The 18,479-nt window shown below is 59.3% G+C and overlaps 1 protein-coding gene across 2 annotated transcripts; it reads left to right on the top strand.

Moving 5' to 3' along the window:
* Positions 1-817: 817 nt before the first annotated feature.
* RGS19 (regulator of G protein signaling 19) lies at positions 818-16,932 on the top strand. 2 transcript variants are annotated; one of them, XM_082065183.1, is made up of 6 exons: positions 818-957; positions 11,925-12,061; positions 12,215-12,351; positions 13,211-13,285; positions 14,453-14,687; positions 15,484-16,932. In XM_082065183.1, the coding sequence occupies exons 3-6, from the start codon at positions 12,251-12,253 to the stop codon at positions 15,670-15,672; spliced, it is 600 nt and encodes a 199-aa protein (XP_081921309.1). In that variant the 5' UTR covers positions 818-957; positions 11,925-12,061; positions 12,215-12,250; the 3' UTR covers positions 15,673-16,932. The 2 variants fall into 2 exon arrangements, with proteins under 2 accessions (XP_081921309.1, XP_081921308.1); XM_082065182.1 differs by lacking the exon at positions 818-957 and adding an exon at positions 9,348-9,501.
* Positions 16,933-18,479: the final 1,547 nt, after the last annotated feature.

Genomic DNA, 18,479 nt, shown 5'->3' with positions numbered 1-18,479 from the left:
ACGCTTTTCCCCATGTAGCAGCATGCATGTCTCGAGGATTGAAATAGGCGGTGGTTTGATCATTGTCTCTCCCAGGGAAATGGTTTTTAATGAGGTTTTAAATAATAAAGTGGGATAATTTCCCTGGCTGGCAAGATCGTGAAATTTTTATACCTCCTTTCTCTCCCAAAGTTTTATCACCCTTTATTTTTAGCAACGCATAATCCCACCTTTTGGGAAAAAGAAAAAAAAAGGGGCAGAGAAACCACTGATTTAGGGAAAGCTGCTCCTCAGCAGGGGCTCTTGGCTGGCAATTGGTCCCAGGGCAGCCCCACAGCAACCCCCCATGCTCCAGGGATGGGTGCAGAACTCACAGGGGCAGAGGGGACTTGCAGTACTGGTGCAGGGTGCTGGTGTTGGGTACTGGGTGCTGATGGAGGGTGCCACTACTGGGTGCAAAGTGCTGGTACTGGGTGCTGGGTGCCAGTACTGGGTGCAAGGTGCTGGTACTTGGGTGCATGTTGCTGGTTGCATGTAGTAGAAGCCAGTGCTGGGTGCCCATACTGGGAGCAAGTGCTGGGTGCCCATAATGGGTGCTGGTGCAGGTGCCAGTATTGGGTGCACGTTACTGGTGCTGGGTGCATGTAGTAGATGCCGGTCCTGGGTGCTCATACCGGGTACCGGCGCAGGGTGCCGGTGCTGGATGCCCATACCAGGTGCCGGTGCGGGTGCTGGGTGCCCATACCGTGTGCCGGTGCGAGGCGCTGGGTGTGTGTCCCTGTGTGTGTGTTTTGACGTGAGGAAGTGCCAAAGCTGCAATTGCTTTAGGAAGTCAATCGCAGGGGCCGGGGGACGCGTGCGCAGTGCAGCCGCTCCGCTCCCGCTGCCTCTCCCTCTCCCTCCGGTGCCGAGCCCGGAGGCAGCGCAGAGGCGGCGGCCGGGGGCGGCGGGGCCGCGGACGGCGCGGATGCCCGGCCCGTGAGTACCCGGTGTCCCGGCCCGGGGATGCCGCAGGGCTGGGGGGCGGCGGGGACACACACACACGGGCCCATATCACCCCCTCCCTCGCCCGGTGCCCTGCCCAGCCTCCCTCCCCGCTTCCCCGGGCGGACCCCGCTTTGCACGCCCCCCCCCCCCCCGCCCGCTTGCCGCGCTCCCTCTGCATGCGCCCCCCGCCCCAGGCATCCTCCCTTTTGCACGCTCCCCCCCCGCCACCCCGCTTCCCGGACACGCACCGAGCACGGCGGAGCGCCGGGGTTGATGGAGAGGTCGGGCTGTGCCTGTGTGTCTGTCCGTGTGTGCGTCTGTGTGTCCGGCTGCTGCCTGTCACCAGCCCCATGTGCGAGGGCTGGCGGGGGGTGGGGGCAGCGGGGTGCTCCGTAGGGACCGGCCGGCAGGGCGGGAGGGACCCCGAGCACCGATCGGGGGGGGGCATCCCCGCCGCATCACCCCGGGGAGGGCAGGGCTCCTGCGAGGAGGAGGAGGATGGAGGGGGAAGGAGGGGGGCACCTTCCAGCCGCAGGGCCGGCTGCACCGGGGTTTGCCCAGCCCGGGGGGGGTACCTTGCAGGGGGGGTCGCCCCCCACGGAGGCCTCCCCAGTCAAGGGCTGCCCCGGCCCCTCCTGAACCCACAGGTGGGTGCCAGGGTGGTGCTGGAGCATCCTCACACCGACTTTGCTAGGCTGGATCCTTCCCTGTGCGGATCCCCTGATGCAAAGGGCTGCGGCTGGGGAGCCCTGACCTGGCCAGCATGGGGAGCACTGTGGCTCAGGGGTTTGACTGAGGTGACAGCGGGCTCCGGTCCCCACTGGCTTCTCCAGCAGCAAAGCGGCCAAAGGGTTGGACAGAGGGACCCAGCTCAGTGGTGTCCGGGACACAGCTCTCTCCCACAGGGATGTTACATCTGAGCATCACCCAACACAAGCCCATCTCGTGGACAGTTTCATGGGATGTCGTGACTTGGAGCTGTGTCCCCATGAGTGAGGGATGGAGAGGCCCTGGTGCAGCTGCCGAAGCTGCTCCGTGTGTGGATCGCGGTGCGTCTCTGGGCACAGAGAGGTTCCCCCGGGAAGCTCCCTCTCCCCGCCGCTTCCATGAGGCTGCTCTGGCGCGGATCCATGGCCTTATTTAAGAAACTAAACAAAAAGTGTTAAGTGAGTGGGAGGGATTTCCCTGCTGCGAGGGGAGTTCATTCCCCTCTGGATGCGTCTCCACCATCCCCGTCAATAGAGACACTCGTCCCGTGTCACACTGGATGAGCGCAGCCCGTGGTGTTTGCTGGCCCGGTGGATATCGTTTTCTTTGGAAAAATGGGTTGCCCCAGTGGGCACATATTTCAGAATAACTCCCAAGGGAGAGCACCACATCAGATTTCCCTACAAGGATTTTAGCTCCTCCGCGTCAGCCCTTCCCCACAAATGACTCAAGCCGCTAATCAAAATACAGTCGTGTTCTTCAGCAATTAAACTAACTCCACCTCATAAGATTATAGTGGAGAAGCATGAATTTAGTGACATGGATATATCTCAGTCAGGGCGCGGGTGCCCATTTTGATATTGTTATTAAAAAAAAAGAAGAAACTGAAGGCAGATAATCAGATAATGCAACTCAAACCCAGAGAGAGTAAGGGAGAAAAATACCTTGGCAGAGTAACTAATGCTGAGTCTGCCTGAGATACGGGAGCAGCACATCTCTGCCACCTCCCAAAATGCATTCTCTCCTGCCTTTGCTTATCTTTGGTTGTAATCTGTTTTAGGCTGGACTTGGGCTACAGCATCTTGAGTTTCAACTGGGCTCCTGCAAAGGGGGCGGGTGACCTGAGTGCTCAGGGCTCTTCCCTCTGAACAACAGGTCCAGAGTGGCAAAGCAACTGCTGTGTTGCTCCTCAGTGTCTGCAGAGCGTGGGCTCAAGCTGCTGTGGCTTTTCTTCCACATTTTTATCCTCTGGGCAGAATCATTTTGCAAAGTCAGCTCAAGAGGAGGTGAGAGTCACTGCTCCTGACCCATCCCGCAAGATGCTCTGCCTTTCCCTTCCAGCTCCTCCTGCTCCTTGGGCTGGTCTCTTGTACCAGACCCCGGCCATGCCTGAGCACCCCAAAAGCGGAGCGGGTCTGGCAGCATTGCTGCCTTTGTGCCGCCTGCCATGCGTTCTTGGGGTTCGGTGCTTCGGGCTCTTGCCTGAAATAACAGCGGGTTCCGGGTGAGCCGATGCCCGCGGCCTCCGCCAAGACTTCCCTCTGCTCAGTTCCTTATTCGCCGCTGCACATCTCTGCCTGCATTTCCATCACACAAGCTGTTCAGGGAGGTGTGGGTCTAAAACCAGTGGTTTATATATGTTATTTCATAGCTATCTCTTAATTTGTGGGAGGAGAAAAGATACTGGACCTTATCACTGGTTATTTTTGTCCCCCAATGTGTTACAACATGTTTTTTGCCCATGCGGAGGACAGGATGGGGGAAGAGTGTCCGACATCTTCTGTGGCGTAAGAGGGGAAGAAACTGAACTCACGGGCTCGTGGGGCCTCCAGCAGTCCCACCACAGACCGGGAAGCTGCTCTGGGTGCCCATCACTGCCCCAGCTCCCGCCGGCTCGGGGAACTGGCATCCAGCCCCACCAGCATTTCCCTCTTATAGCGTCCTGCACCCAGTGCTGCATGAGCCTCCTCCGGCTCGTTTCCACCAGCACTGGGCTCAGCCAGCTCGTTCCTTTCCCCAGCTGCTTCACCGTGGGTTGTCCCACACAGCACGGGGACGGTGACCTGCAGAAAGCCCCGAATCCTTATTACCGCAGCCGTGCGGTGGTAGCGCTGAGCCGCAGCATTGTTTGTGGCAAATAACTCCACTGGCTGTGCCTGTGGGTTTCAGGACACCCGTAACTTTTCACAGGAGTCGGATGGCTTAAATGGTGCTGTGCATGTGCTGCAGGAGCTGCCAGCTCCGTGCCGAGCTGGGGACGAGCTGTGGCCGTGCCAGTCCCCAGGCCATGGGGGGTGTCCCCTGTGCATCCCCCCAGTCTGCCCAGGTGCTGTGTGGGACCTGGGGACATGGGAACCGGTGGCTTTGGGGTAGAACTACAGTGAAGGCAAAATCCCGGCTCTTGCTGGATCCTGAGCACGTGTAAAAGAAGGCAGTAGCCCCTGAGTTTTGATCAACCCTTTACCCTTCTGCAAAAGTGCTCTCTGGGAGTGTGGAGAATGATTTTATTTCTATTCTTTTTGACTTGAAATCCACTGTGTTCCTTTTTTTGGGAGAAACTGGTGACAGAGACCTCCTGCCTGTGACTTGCCCCCTCCCCAGCCACTGGGGTGGGCACGAGGGGCGATGCCCCAGCCCACCCCATCAGCTCCAGCCCACCCTATGGGCTCCAGCCCACGTCCTCAGCTCCTCTGGCCACACAGGAGCTCGGCCATCCCAGCTGAGTTACAGGGACAAGCAGGGAATGTTCTGCCTCTCGCCCATCCTGCAAGCCTCCCGCCTTTGGCCATTTTGTGGGAGCAGAGATTTAACCGGGGTGGGAGGGTGGAGCAGCAACAGCAATGAAAACACCAACAAAGTCCTTTGGGGTTCAGGTTTAACATTCAGCTTAGACATGGAAAAAAGGGGTTTTCCTGACAGCAGGAAAATGTGTGGTAGAGGTTTATAACATGCCGCCCTTCCAGTTCTCTAACCACGTGGAAACAGCCTCGGTTGACCTTTTGAGGGCTCTTTGCTCAGACTGCGAAGATCTGCTGGGTTTGAGGGCCCAGCTTTGCCACAAACCTGACTGGCTTGTCCGCGCTTGCCCGCTCTGGAGGCAGAAAGGCTGCAGAGGCTCCAGGGTAGCAATGGGATGGGAGCGGAACCCCCGGTGTCCCCGTGGCTCTGGGTGCAGGGGACAGGCTGTGGGTGCACTGGCAGCCCGTCCCAGAGCTGGACTTACTGCTGGTTCAGTATAGAGGGGGTCAGGGAGCCAGCAAAGGGAGCTGGGGTTAAGGGTTTGGGTTTTCCCATTGCTCCCCTTCCTGCAGGCATGAACCCACCCGGGACTTTAGTTTCTACCGTCAGACAGCAAATGCCCAAGCAGTGCTTCAGTGCAAAGGGCAGGAGAAGAGCAAACAGGTGCATATTGGCATTAGCAGGCAGGAGCCCTGGAAAATGAAAGGAAAGCCTCCAGCTAGCCTTGGAAAACAAGAAAAACCAAGGAAGGATGCTGCCTGTGAGTCTGGCAGGGGTTTCACCAGGAGGAGAGAGCCCACAGAAGGGATTTGGGGCTGTGGAAGTGCCTTGGCGTGACAGCGGTGGCAGGTGAGCTGCTGTGTCCCCTGACGGTACAGCCACATCCTGCGGCGTCCAGGGACTCGATGAGGGCATCGCCGTGACCTTCACATCAGGGTTCTCACTGAGATCCCCAGCAAGGGAATCTGCCACAATCTGAGCATGGAATGCCTGCTGTGGGCACCCACCCACAGCCAACGGCACTGGGATGCTGCGGGTGCTGGGCACTGCCCGGGGCTGGCAGCCACCTCAGTGGCACAGGGGCCATGCAGGGTGACAGCGTTTCCTTCCTGAACCCCGCCATCTTTCTTCCCCTTTGGTTGGGTTTTAAATAACTGGTGTGACCAGTCTCGGAGGACACGAGTTGCTCCAAAGCTGGCCGTTGTTCGTCACGCCTGGGCCAGGGCAAAGCATTGCTGCTGTCCCAGCACTGGTGAGGCCACGGTCACCGCAGCACAGGGGTCACATACATCCCTTGGGATGCACCACAGACAAGGCATCAGGTCACCAAATCGTCCTTGTCCTGGGTATTTGCCCACATGACGGTCTCCTGGGGGACTCCTGGAGTCCCTCACTGTTGGATCAAAGTCTGACATGGGAGGAGGTTTCTTACTGGTGGAAGCAGAAGCTCGGCTTGGCAAGCTGGGGACCCACAGTGACATTGGGTCTGGGGGATGTCCCAGCCCTGGGTGCTCACCAGCAAGGCACCATGTGAAGCCAGACCCCAAAAGGTGCCTGTGAGGGCTGGCAGTGTGTGGGCAGCGGTCCCCTGTCCCCAGCCCTGGCCTGGCCGGTCGCACCGCTGGCTGAGCTGGCTGCTGGGCTCAGCCCTGCCCTGACCACATCAATGTGGAACAGGGCTGGACCTGTCCTCGGTGCAGCCAGACCCACCTCCTGTGACAGCTCCCAAACCTCCCAGACCTCCTCACTGTGCCCAGCCGGGTCTCCTGATGCAACCAGCAGGGTTTGGTTTTGTGCTGGGGGCGAAAATCGCCCATCGGCTGCATTCGGGAGCACTCGGAGCCGCAGTAAGCGACCCCTTTGATGCAGTGTTCCCTTGCAATGCAGGGTCCCTCCTTTTCATCCCCATCCTGGGTTGATTCTCTGGTTCCTCATTTCCTTGGAAGGGGCAATTCGTCATTGTCCTATCCTTGGTCCTCCTAGCATCCTTATACCCCAAATTACCGCTAACACCCCTTCCTCTCCCCCGTGGTCCTCAGGGGACATGGTGCTGCCTGCACTGGTGTGCACTGGGATGGGGACAAATGGGTCCTGTGCTGGCAGCTCCCCATGAATGAGGAGTACCCCACCACCCACCCGGCTCAGCTCTTCCCTGGCTACACCGATGCCAAATCCCTCCCTTTCCTCTTCCCTCCTGTCAGCTGCCAGGCTCCGTCCATGTGGTTTAGCCCCTGCTGAGTATTGATTACCATGACCATTACCAAATGCTTCATAGGAATCTGCCTTAACAATGCTGCGATACCTCTAGTAATAGAAACATAATTGTCAGGGCTTGCCTTAATAAATCCCCCAGCTGATTGTCACGGGTGCTATTTTTATTCTATGAAATAATTAACTCTGTTTCAGTGCGAGAGCTGGGCTGTCTTGGAGAGGTTCATGCCGTCCTTTCGGGAGGGCTCACAGTGGGATTTGGCTCAGAGGATGCTCAGTGCAGAAATACACCCCGGAGAGGGACAGGGAGCAGAGGAGATGGCCGGTCCAGAGAAGGATGCTGGCATCGTCCCCTTTTCAGCAGGATAGGTGCCCACAGGGCTGTTGGCCCTTGCAGTGTGAAGGACCGGGGAGGTGTTGGGACACGATGCAGCATCTCATGGTTCCCCTGGCCAGGACCTGCCTTTCTAGTCTCGGGGAATGGCAGAAAAATCACTGCTGGGCAGAGGAGCTCCCCAAAGGCATCCGCTCGCTGCCGCCACGTGCGCGGGCACATCTGCCGGTGTTATCAGTAACACGCGCTCAGCGGGGATGCAGCCCAGTGCTGCCACGTGAGTGTCACCACCCCCTCGTCCCAGCGGGACCAGGGGACACCGGCGCTGCCGGTGCCTGGGACCCCTGACACCTCCGTGCCGGTGGCATCAGGGTCAACCCAGGCCCGTCCCTGCAGAGCGGGGGGCTCGTGCCTCCCCTCTGGAGTCTTTTTCTAATAGATTGCTAAAAGGGGGAGGAAAAAAAAGAAAAGCAAGTCTAAAAATAGCTCCTAAAACTTCCTGTGGCGCTGGCAGGTGGCTGGGCCAGGCGGCGGAGGCGGGCGGCAGCTGCGGGGCTCCGCGCTGCCTGCCCAAGGGGTAACCCCAGCACAGAGGGGTTCGGGGGTGCCAGCCCCCCACCACCCGCCGGGGCTGCTGGCAGGGCCGGCCTGCTTCTGGTCACACTCCATGGTTGGTTTCAGCCAAATTTGGCAGAGAATGAGGTGCTGGGTCCCTGAAGGCGGGGGGGGCTGCGGGCTGGGCTGAGCCCTTACGAGACATTGGAGAATCCCGCAGTAGTGTGGGGGTGGCTGGGGCTGCTGGGCTCGGCTTGCACTTATCCAGCATGGCCAGTCTGACTGGTGACGGGTGTTTTGCAGCGTCTCTGAGGCTTGGAGAGGGGCTGATCCCAGTTTGGCTGGGGATGGGGTCTCTGCTGGCACCGGGTGGGGTTTGTGCATCGTCCGCAATCTGTGATGAGCAGCAAAGCTGTCGCCCTCCTGGTTCTGACCCGTAAAATACGAAGGGAAGGTCCCTCCTGGGGCAGAGAACTCGTGCTGTGGCTGGAGAATAGAAATACGCTGGGTGCTGGTGTGTGCCCCAAGGCCGGTGAGCTGGGGGTGCTGGGGCTGCCCGTGGAGTGTGGCCACATCCCAGGAGCTCCCGGCTCTCAGAAGTATCCTGGAAAAGCATCTGGAAAATGAAAGAGGTTCAGGTGAGCAGAGGAACAGAGCGGTGCCCCTGCCGTGGTGGCGGGGAGGGTGCTGGCAGAAAAAGGGGCTGCTGGAGCAGAGGGTGACTTTTGGGTGATGAGGGGTTTTCTGCCCAGCCGGGGTGGCGTTTGGGATGGTGGTGCTGCAACCGCGTTGGTTTTTGGGTGCTGGGCTGTGCAGTGTTGGGAAGAGAGGAGATAACGGCTTGGTGTCCCCCGGGAGGATGAGGGAAGTGGTGGTGCCGAGGAGGACGCTGTGCTGGGCTGATAATGGGCATGTCCCGCTGCTGGGTGCCCGGGGGAGCATGCAGGGGATGCTGGCATCCCCCCTCCCTCTTTTCTCCCTTTTTCTCCCTTTCCCACCTGCGTGAGGCCGTACGAACGAGGGGGCAGAGACCACAAATAGGTTTCAGTGGGTGCAGCGCCAAGGCCAGAGCCCTCTGCCTGCCACGGTGCCGAGGGCAAATTTAATCAAGGAAACGGAGGTTGGGCATCTGATTTCTCTCTCTCTCTCTCTCACTCTTCTTTTTTTTTTTTTTTTTTTTTTTTTCCTGAAGAGGTAAAAAAACCCAAACAACTTTGTTTGTGAGTCACTCATGGGTGAGGGAGCCGGGCTTCGTGGCGGGCAGGATGGACATCCCCGCATCGCAGGGACGATGCTGCCGGGTGGCTCTGACTCAGCCCACCCTGGGCACCGACCCCTTCCCTCGCTGCCACATCCTCGCCCTGCGGGCAGCACTGGAGCCTCGGGGACACCCGGGGCACAGCGTGGCAGAAGGCACCGTTGCTTTGAAGCCACTTCAGCTGGGTGCTGGGGACCAGCCTATGCCCACCCTGGGAACATGTCCTGCATGTCACTGCTCGGGGAAGCCACACTCGCCAGTTTCTCAGCTGTGGGGCTGTTCCAGTGCCCCTGTGCCCAGGCAATCTCCAAGATGCCCGGGAGCAGCCGGTGCTGCGGTCGGTGCCCGTCGCGGCTGGGGGAACCCAGCTCAGGCAGCTGTGGGACCCGGCTGAGGGGTGTGGAGCGGGGAGGCCACCTGGCTCTGCCGTCACCAGGGCTCGCTCTGCCCCGCTCCTGCCCCGCAGGGACAGCCAGCCCCATGGCACAGCAGCCGGGCCCTGCGGGGCTTTCCCAAAAAAGGTCTGAACTCTTCGGTTGAGTTTGCCACTTCCCTTACCACTCCCTTTCCTGTGAGAGGATGTGTTCGGCCGCTTTTCTTTTCTCTTTCTCTCTTCTTTTCTCTCCCGTCTCCCCGCCCGCAGACCCGGCGATGCCGCGCACCCCCTGAACTCGCTGGGGTCACCCTGGCAGGCACCCGATGCCACCGCCGTGCGATGGCCAGGCTGCAGGTACGGACGTGCCACCGGGTCCCCCCGGCAGCCACGGCACAGGGTCGGGGGGCACACGGGGGCACGGCAGCGGCCATGCCGGGGGTGCCGTGCACCGCGTTGGTTTGTGCTGGTTTGCACCCGCTCTGCAAAGCCGGGGGTGGCCGAAGAGGGATGTCACACTGCTCAGGGCATCGTCCCCGGGCAGGATGCTCAGGGAAAGTGGGGTTCGTGGGGGGGTGTCATCCCCATGGCTGGTGTCTGCCATTGCCCCAGCTGTGCCCACGCAGGCACCCCAATGCCACGACCCTGCTGTAGCTGGCCCAGGGTGACTTTGGTGACAGGGTGCTTTGTGTGCAGCCACGCAGGACAGGGCTGACCTGGTGTAAGGGGAGATTTCGCTTCGAAAGTGATTTTGGCGAGCGCTCGTCTTGTCTGGTTGCGTGGGGGGTCCCCTCTATGTTCGGGGGGAGGACGGGGCGGTGCCACCCTTGTTGGGGACGTTACGGGCACATGAGCTGGGGACACCCAGCACATGGGAACTCCCAGGCCGGGTTCTGCAGCCACCAGGCAGTGATGGCAAAGGCTCGTGAGGGGCTTGGGGAGCTCGTGGGGTTTGGGCCAGGGCAGATTTTGGGGTGTGTCTCCTCTCTGCTGGCGAAACGTCCCCTTTTTGTCAGCCTTCCTCTTTTTGCAGCCTCGCACGCACGCTCGCCTTCCCTCCGCTTCTCGTCGGCTCCGTCACCCGCCGGCACTTCCTTATCCACCAGCACCGGTGCTGGGGCTGCCGGAAACAGCCCCGTGGCACGTGGGCCCCGCCGGCACGGCGGGTGGGCAGTGTGGGGTTGTTAGGGGATGCACGGGGCTGGGAAACCGGCCGTGCAAACAAAGAGCACACCAGCATTGTCTTTTGGTGCAAACCCAGAGCACACCAGCGTTGCCTTGTGGTGCCATGGACCAGGGGGGCCTTTGCAGCCCTCTTCTCCTTCCCTGTCCCCCTTGGTGCAGCCTACGCAGCCGAGTTGGCCCCGGGTGTGTGTCACAGCACCCAGGATGGGCAGTGATCTGGTTCTGCCTCCCAGCTGGGTGCTGAATGCAACCGGTGGGTGCAGGGGTGGGATGCTCCTTGCTGAGGGATGCTGCTCCATCCTGATGCTTCTCCAGGGCATTTCAACTCAAACCCTTGCAGGTTTGCTCTGGCCAAGGCCAAGCACCAGCTGCAGAAGCTAAGTGCCTGGGAGCCCCCCTGGAGCAATGCCACATGCTGTCCCCATGTCCCTGTCCCTTGGCCACCCCCCATCCGCCTGCTCTGCACCCTGGGGCCGCGGTGGAGCCTTTGCTTCGGGGTGGGCTGCGAAGGAGCAGGGTTTGCCCAGCCATCAGGTTTTCCTGCTGCTCGCCCCGTTCCCACAACCTCATCTGTAATTAGTGCCGCAGCCCCGCTGGGAGCCGTGCCCGGAGCCGTGGGGTGAGCGGGGTCGGCAGCGGGACGGTGTGGGGCGGGCAGGGGGAGAGCGGGCACAGGACTGGAACAGGGTTGGTCTGGGGGAGGAAAAGGAAAGAGGAATAACTGGGGGGTTAAAGGGACCTGAGTGCAGCACGGTGGGAGAGGGAGCAGAGCCTGGTGACAAGGTCATAGCCATCCTGCCAGCGCTCAGGGCTATAAATAGGGACAATTGGGAGTGAAACACAGACTCTCTCCTTTTTCGTTCCTGCAGGAGTGATGGGAGCCAGAGAGAGGGTTTGTGAGGGCCCGGGCAAGGAGCTCATGGAGCGCACTGCTGGCGATGGCCGGGCTGGGGACAGGGGGACTGGATTGTAGCCATGGGCTCACGGGGACATTCTGGGGACAGCTCTGTCCCCAGCTGGGACCTGCACCCTGGCTCCATCCCCTTCAGCAAGTCTGCGCAGGACTCGGATCCAATGGCATAGGCAGGGACAGGCAGGAATGGACAGGGACAGGCAGGGACAGTCAGGCCAGTGCAGAGCGCTGGACTCGGACACGGGGCAAGTTTTAGTTTAGCACTGGGAGCTGTGAAAACTCACCCCCGCACATTTCCTTCCACTCACATGATGCTGTGAAGTGGCTCTGACTTCCCCATCCTGGCCCAAACACACCAGGGGGGTCCAGCAATGCTTCCCCATGGCACAGGGCACGGCTGGGGGTGCACAAGTCCGGTGCTGAGCCCCCAGCCCTGCCTGCACCAGCAGCACCACTGGAGCGTGGGAGGGGTCCCAGGCAATGCACGGGGCTGGCAGAGCATCTGCTGCTGTGTCTCACCCCCCTTTCCTTCTCACTTCTTTTTCTTGCACCCTGTTTGCCCCATGACCAGCCCGCTGCCTGTAAAGCGCGTTCCTCAGCATGGAGCATCCCCCCAGAGCCACTCGAAGCCAGGGGGTCCCTCTGCAGAGGTGACACGTGCTGCTCCTCTTCCTCTCCACAGGCTCCACCCAGGAGGCGGCAGGGACATTAGCCGGGGGGTGACACGGCTCACCCGGGCGCTCAGAGGAGCGGAGAGCAGTAGAAGAGCCCCTGAAGCACGACCCACCCCCGTGCACCGTGTATGAGGCTGGGACGCAGGTGAGCCGGGGACCATCTCGGTGGTCAGGATGGCAAGCGGGAGCCAGAAAGAAATCACAGCACAGGGTCCCTCATTTATCTCTGGGTGCTTGCACATAGGGGGGGATAATCAGCAGCAACAGCTCACCTGCTCCCTGCCCTCCTGCTTTTCAGTACGCAGGACCCGCGTCCGCAGAGACACCCCTTCCGATGTCCCGGCATGAGACTTCTCCAGCAACGGTGCAACCGGCCAGCAACCACCGTCCCAACGCCTGCTGCTTCTGCTGGTGCTGCTGCTGCAGCTGCTCCTGGTACGTCCATCCCCCTGCCCGCCCCGGCCTGAGCATCCCAGAGAGGCCAAGGACCTCATCAGCCACTTGCCCGTGGCTGCATCTCAGGCCAGACATGAGGAAGGAATTTTTGATGCTGAGGGTGGTGAGAGCCTGGCCCAGGTTGCCCAGAGAGGTGGTGGATGCCCCATCCCTGGAGACATCCCAGGCCAGGCTGGATGGGGCTCCGAGCAACCTGAGCTGGTGAAGATGTCCCTGCTCATGGCAGGGGTTGGATGAGATGAGCTCTGAAGGTCCCTTCAACCCAAACTCTTCTGTGATTCTATGATCTCCCAGCCTCTCTGTGTATCCCCAGCTCCTCCTTCTCTGGGTAGCCCAGAGTCTGAAGAGCCCATCTGCTCTTCTCCATCCTCAGATATCCCTCCTGTACCCCAGTTCTGGAGGAGACAGTGACCAGTACTGACCATTTTGGGGCTCAGATGATCCTAGGGTGGTGTGGGCAGGAACGTGCCCGCAGCTTCGCCCACCCACCCGCTGGGGAGAAGTTTGCACGTTTAGTGTTGTGTGGGCGGCTCGGGACGATGTCGCAAGCAGGAAGCGCTGCGGGCGGCGCCGGGCGCCGAAATTCGAAGAGCCAAGGGAAGTTGGCTGGAGGCCACTCTCTCCTTGTTCCACCGGCACCCCTGGGGGCAAGGGACAAGGGGACAGTGACACCCCAGATCTGGCACTGCTATCCCATGCCTGGCTTCTGGGCTGGACCAATATTGGGGATGCTGGTTCCAATGGAGGCAATTTGGTGGCCACGGCTGGTTGGGGGGGTTGAGGTGGGGGTCTGGGTGCGTCCCCAATGCCCCTGACTACCTTTCCATCTCCCCGTTAGGAACGAGGACCGGGAGCGAGCATGGAGGGCGTCCCGGGAGACCAAACTGGAGACCATCCCAAACTGTGAAGCGTGGTGAGCGCAGGGGCAGCGCCGTGGGGTGGGCACGGGGGAGAGTGGGGTCGGGGTGGCGGGACTGGGGGGTTCCTGGACAAGAGGAAACGGCCTCAAGTTGCACCAGGGGAGGTTGGGGTTGGATCTTGGGAACAATTTCTTCCTGGAAAGGGCTGTTGGGCATTGGAACAGGCTGCCCAGGGCAGTGGTGGAGTCACCATCCCTGGAGGGGTTGAACAGACAGGGAGATGAGGTGCTCAGGGACGTGGGTAGTGCCAGGGGTGGGTGAGCAGTTGAACTTGATGATCCTGAGGGTCTATTCCAACCGAAAAGATTCTTTGATCTATGATGCTTCCAGCAGCATGTCTCTGGTTCCCACTGGGAAATGGGGAGCCCAGAGCCGTGGGCTGCAGCCCTGCACAGTTTTGCCCCTTGGACCCCTTGCAAAGGGAAACTGAGACACGCAGGGACCTCAGCAGCTTGCAGGCTGTGTCGCAAGGGCAGAGCCTCATCCTGTTGGCAGCCAGCCCCAGGAGTGCCCCACACCGAGCACCCGTTCCCTGGGGGACGAGTACAAGTCCCTGCATCAGCCTGGCCATGGGTGCTCTTTGCAGTGCCTGCTGCAGCAGGGTCAGGGGTCAGATGTGTTAATTAGCCACTGATAATTACTGATCCTGCACCACCTTAGTAAGTATTGAGTGTTTGCTGGGGAGTAGCCTCCCTCCCTCCCCAGCTGTGAAGGATGATGGACCCATGTTGGTCTCTCTCTGGCTGGGGGCTCAGCAAGGGAAGAGTTTTTTAGCTTCCTTCCGTGTTTGTGCAAAGCCAGCACTAAAATACATCTCAGCTTGTGAAATTCAGCCGAAATCAAGCCCACGCTCCAGCCTGGCTGAGCGGAACTGGGACAGACCCTGTGAGCGACCTCCAAAAGCCTCTGAAATAAGATGAGCCTGAGCAGGAGCGACCTCAGTGGGAGCACAGGGGATGCGTTTGGGCACGGTCCCCCCGGGATGGGACGAGAGATGATGTCCCTGCTCATTGCAGGGGGTTGGATTAGACTGGAAGGTCCATCCAACCCAAACTATTCCATGATTCTATGAGCATGGCTGAGCTGTGCAGGGAGGGACGCAGTGGGGAACCCCAGCTGGCCCTAATGCTGTCCCCTTGCCATCCCGTGGGACCTGACAGCACCAAACCCACGCCAGAGGAGGTGCGGGGCTGGGCACAGTCCTTCGACAAGCTGATGAAGAGCCCGGCGGGTCGCAACGTCTTCCGGGAGTTCTTGCGGACTGAGTACAGCGAGGAGAACATGCTCTTCTGGCTGGCGTGTGAGGAGCTCAAAACCGAGTGCAACAAGCACACTATTGACGAGAAGGCCAGGATGATCTACGAGGACTATATCTCCATCCTCTCGCCCAAGGAGGTGCGGGGCTGAGCCCCTCTTGGGGCTGTTGGTGGGGGTGGCTCAGGCTAAAATGGGGCTGGGGGTGTTTTTGCCGCTGCAGTCCTGCAGCAATATGGGGAGGGGGCATGTTGGAGATGAGTCTGGCACGGTGGGCAGCGGTGGAGGGAGCAACCCTGCCCCGCAAAACAGCCAGAACACAGGCGGCAGTGGGATCACGGGTTGTGCTGTGGGGCTGAAACCTCCGGAGGGCACCAGCGGGCTGAGGAGATGCTGCTGCATCCCAGCAAAGAGCATCCCCAGCGTGGGGACACCCCAACCCACCTCCATGTGCCCAGCAAGGGGACTCGGGGAGCACCTGGAGACCCCCTTGCCTCTCACTGCAACTCTCTCCATAACACTGGTGTGGTACTGGAGTGAGTTCAGAGGAGGGAACGGAGCTGGGGAAGGGGCTGGAGCACAAGTGTGATGGGAGCAGCTGAGGGACCTGGGGGGTTCAGCTGGAGAACAGGAGCTGAGGGGAGACAGAGGCACAAAGAATTGCCTAAAGTTGTGCCAGGGAAGGTTGAGGTTGGATCTCGGGAACAATTTCTTCCCGGAAAGGGCTGTCGGGTATTGGAACAGGCTGCCCAGGGCAGTGGTGGAGTCACCATCCCTGGAGGGGTTGAACAGACATGGAGATGAGGTTCTCAGGGACATGGGTAGTGCCAGGGGTGGGGGAACGGTTGGACTTGAGAGCTTGACCCAGGGGTACAGGAGTGGGTACCAGGGCTTGTCACTGGGGATCCCTCACCCCGTTTCTGTCCCTGCCACCCAGGTGAGCCTGGACTCGCGGGTGCGGGAGGTCATCAACCGCAAGATGCAGGAGCCGTCCTCGCACACCTTTGACGACGCGCAGCTCCAGATCTACACGCTCATGCACAGAGACTCCTACCCTCGCTTCCTGAACTCTGCCATCTACAAATCGCTGCTCCAGAGCGTCTCTCGCTCGTCCTCGGAGTCCTGAGGGTGCCCATCAGCTGTGGGGACACCGGTGGGGGTCACAGCGGCTGGGGGGACCCGGTGCCTCCTCCCTGTCAGCTCCCGCCGAGGTTTTTAGCTTTTTACCTATGAACCGTCACCCTGGTGTCTGGGCCACCCTTCAGGACTGTCCCCAGGGCTGGTGCCACCGTGGCGGCGCAGCCCAGGCTGGCTCGTACTACTGAACCCATCCCCGCCGCTGGCCGGAGCGAGCCGGGGGTCTGGCGGGAGCGTGTGGGGTCCCGGCTCCCCCTGCACCCCCTTTTGAAGAGGTCACTTTATCCCCCCTCCGCCACACCTGGGGACATGGCACGTCCCCGTTTCCCACCTGAGACCCAGTTGGGGACTGGGTCGGGGGTTTTTTTGGGGAGGTGGGAGGGAGGTTGATTGTTGTTGTTTTCCTTTTTTTTTTTTTTTAACTTTTTATTTTAAATGCTTTTTTTGTTGGCTTTTACTGGGGGACTTGAGGGGTGGGAGGGGAGGTTTGAGAAGTGTCTCTGTACATATAAAAACTTGCCAGATTTACGTCGCTCCATCTGTTTGAAGTGGCCCAAGGGGTGGGGGGGTCACCCTGGAGCCCCGTTTGTGTTCCCAGACGGGGACAAATGGGGTCAGATGGAGCACAGGGCAGGCAGCACCCCCAGGGCCTTGGTCCCCCATCTCCAAAGTTGCCCAAGGAGCTCTGGAGGGGACAGAAGGGTCTGTGGGACCATGAGGACGTGCATGGGGGGGCGAGGGGCTACCCTGCAGCTGCCACCCCACCAGTCCCCATCACAGCCGTCACCATCGGTCCAGCCCTTGGACACAACACATCACCCCAAACCCGGAGCATCCCGCATCCTCAGTTCCTGGACCTGAGCGAAGGGGAAAACGCACCCAGCAGCAGGAGAACCCTGGGCTGGTCCCCAGCTGGGCATCCACATGGGATGGGAAACGTCACAGGGAAGATATACAATATCTGTGTATTTTTGTACAGCATGAGGAATGGTCACTGGAGCCTGGGCACCCAGAATTAAAACATTTCTGCCGGCAGCCTCTGCCCCCAGCGCTGAAACGAAGCCAAGGCCAGGTCCTGCTGCAAACCAGTGCTGGCCTTTGCTTTTCCTGCCCCAGAACAGCCTGTGGTTTCCTATTTATCTGCCCCTTTCCCTCTTTCTCTCTCCATCCCTTTCCAAGAAAATAGAAGGGACTCTAGTTCTTTTTATTGAAGATATTGTTTAAGCAAACAAAAAAAAAAAGTTCTCTCAGCTTTTTTTGTTTGTTTGTCTCCTTCCTAGTGGCACGACTGCGTGGAAATTCATGTCAGGAAATTTAGTTTTGTTTGCCAAGCTGGAGATACAGTTCAAGAAAATGTATTTTTGAAAGAGCCCAGAGATAGCTCCTTTGTTCAGGAATGTCAGTATTGTTATGATTTGGTTATTATTGGCAGGTTTTCCCCTGCTCCACCACAGCCCCCCCAGCTTCTCCCCTGTGCACTGGAGAGGTTTGAGTTCTTGGTTTGCTCTGTGAGTATCTCAGGTGGCCTTAGCTGGGGGGTTGGAGGTTGAGCATCCCTGGAGGCAGGTCAGAGCTTCTGCACACCACAAAGCACTCAGCCCAGGGCAGACCCCACTGCCACCAGTTAATCCAGTCTCTTGTTCCCCATCATAGCACTTCTAAACACCTTAGAAGTGACTCTTGGCTTCTGAGACACCTGGTTATCCAGCAGCGTTTCCCTCACTGGCAGTTCTTGGTGTTATCCCAGAAAATGGCCCAGAAAAATGCCAAGATGTGGTGTTTGCCCCTAGGACTGAGGGGCCCTGCTCAGGACTCCCGAATTCAGGATTAGCAGCAAACCCAGCCCAAGCCCAACTCCCCTCTTTCCAGTACCACAAGAAGAAAAACAACAGCAAGTGGTAATTTGCTGGCTCCTGGTCACAGAAGCACCGTGGCCAGCCTGAGGTTCAGATCCTGAAGCTCTTTTTAAGCGCTGCTGTGAGGACACAGAGTAATCCCATTTGCCACGAGATTCGTGAGGCTTAAAGGAGTTGTCAGCATCTTTGAATCTGTTCCTTCTCAGGAGTGTTGGCTTCGCCCCACCAAGTGAAAGCCCCGAGCGAAGGATGGTGCCTGCAGCGAGCGCAGCCCACCCGGGGCTGCCAGCACGTTCTCCACGGCTTTCATGTGGCTGCTCGCTCCTCGAAACATCTCCAAGAGCTCTGGTGAATGTTTGCTGTCTGGCATGCTGAAAAAACACTGGAAATACTTGGGGTTTTTTGCTCTGGAATAGGGGAGCAATGCTGGAAGAGATGTGACTGCCAATGTTGCTGCGCTGCTTGTCAGAGGACTTCAAAGTCAGGGCTCCCCTGCATTGCTGCATCACCCCAGTTAAAGGCTAGGAAGAAAAGAGGGATTTTAAGCCTCAGACTTAAAGCTGTTGTGAAGACAGACATAATTTCTCCACCAGGTTCTAGTTACCTCCCAGAAAGCCTGATCCTGCAGGTCCCCCTCACAGGGCCCTGTTTGCAGATGGGGCAGCCCAGGGTCGCTTTGCTGCCGGGTCCTCTCTTCATCTCTCCCCTTCCAAGCACTAACTGAGCTCACTTCAAACCTCATCCATTTAGAGCTAAGCACTAACAGTTCCCTCCGCTATCTGTAATCCTTACCTCCAAGTCCAAATGTCTGGAAGATTTCCTGGATTTGCAGCATTTCCCATCACCTTTTTTTGTGGCTGATGTCACTCTGTGTTCACGCTGTTGCAACCTGAGCAGCACGTTGATCTTTGCAGCAGCCTGTGCTGTTGGCATTTGAAGG

The sequence above is a fragment of the Streptopelia decaocto genome (genome assembly GCF_964273445.1).
Source record: "Streptopelia decaocto genome assembly, chromosome: 14".
In the NCBI taxonomy this organism is placed as follows: Eukaryota; Metazoa; Chordata; class Aves; order Columbiformes; family Columbidae; genus Streptopelia; species Streptopelia decaocto.
The sequence above is the reverse complement of the archived record's forward strand: the minus strand, read 5'-3'. Positions and strand labels throughout refer to the sequence as shown.

Bases quoted from the DNA above. Each gene is read 5' to 3' on its own strand.
- RGS19 (XM_082065183.1), top strand. From the start codon at position 12,251: ATGTCCCGGCATGAGACTTCTCCAGCAACGGTGCAACCGGCCAGCAAC. The intron at 12,352-13,210 runs GTACGTCCATCC...TCTCCCCGTTAG, and splicing joins TGCTGCTGCAGCTGCTCCTG to GAACGAGGACCGGGAGCGAG. The intron at 14,688-15,483 runs GTGCGGGGCTGA...CCTGCCACCCAG, and splicing joins CCATCCTCTCGCCCAAGGAG to GTGAGCCTGGACTCGCGGGT.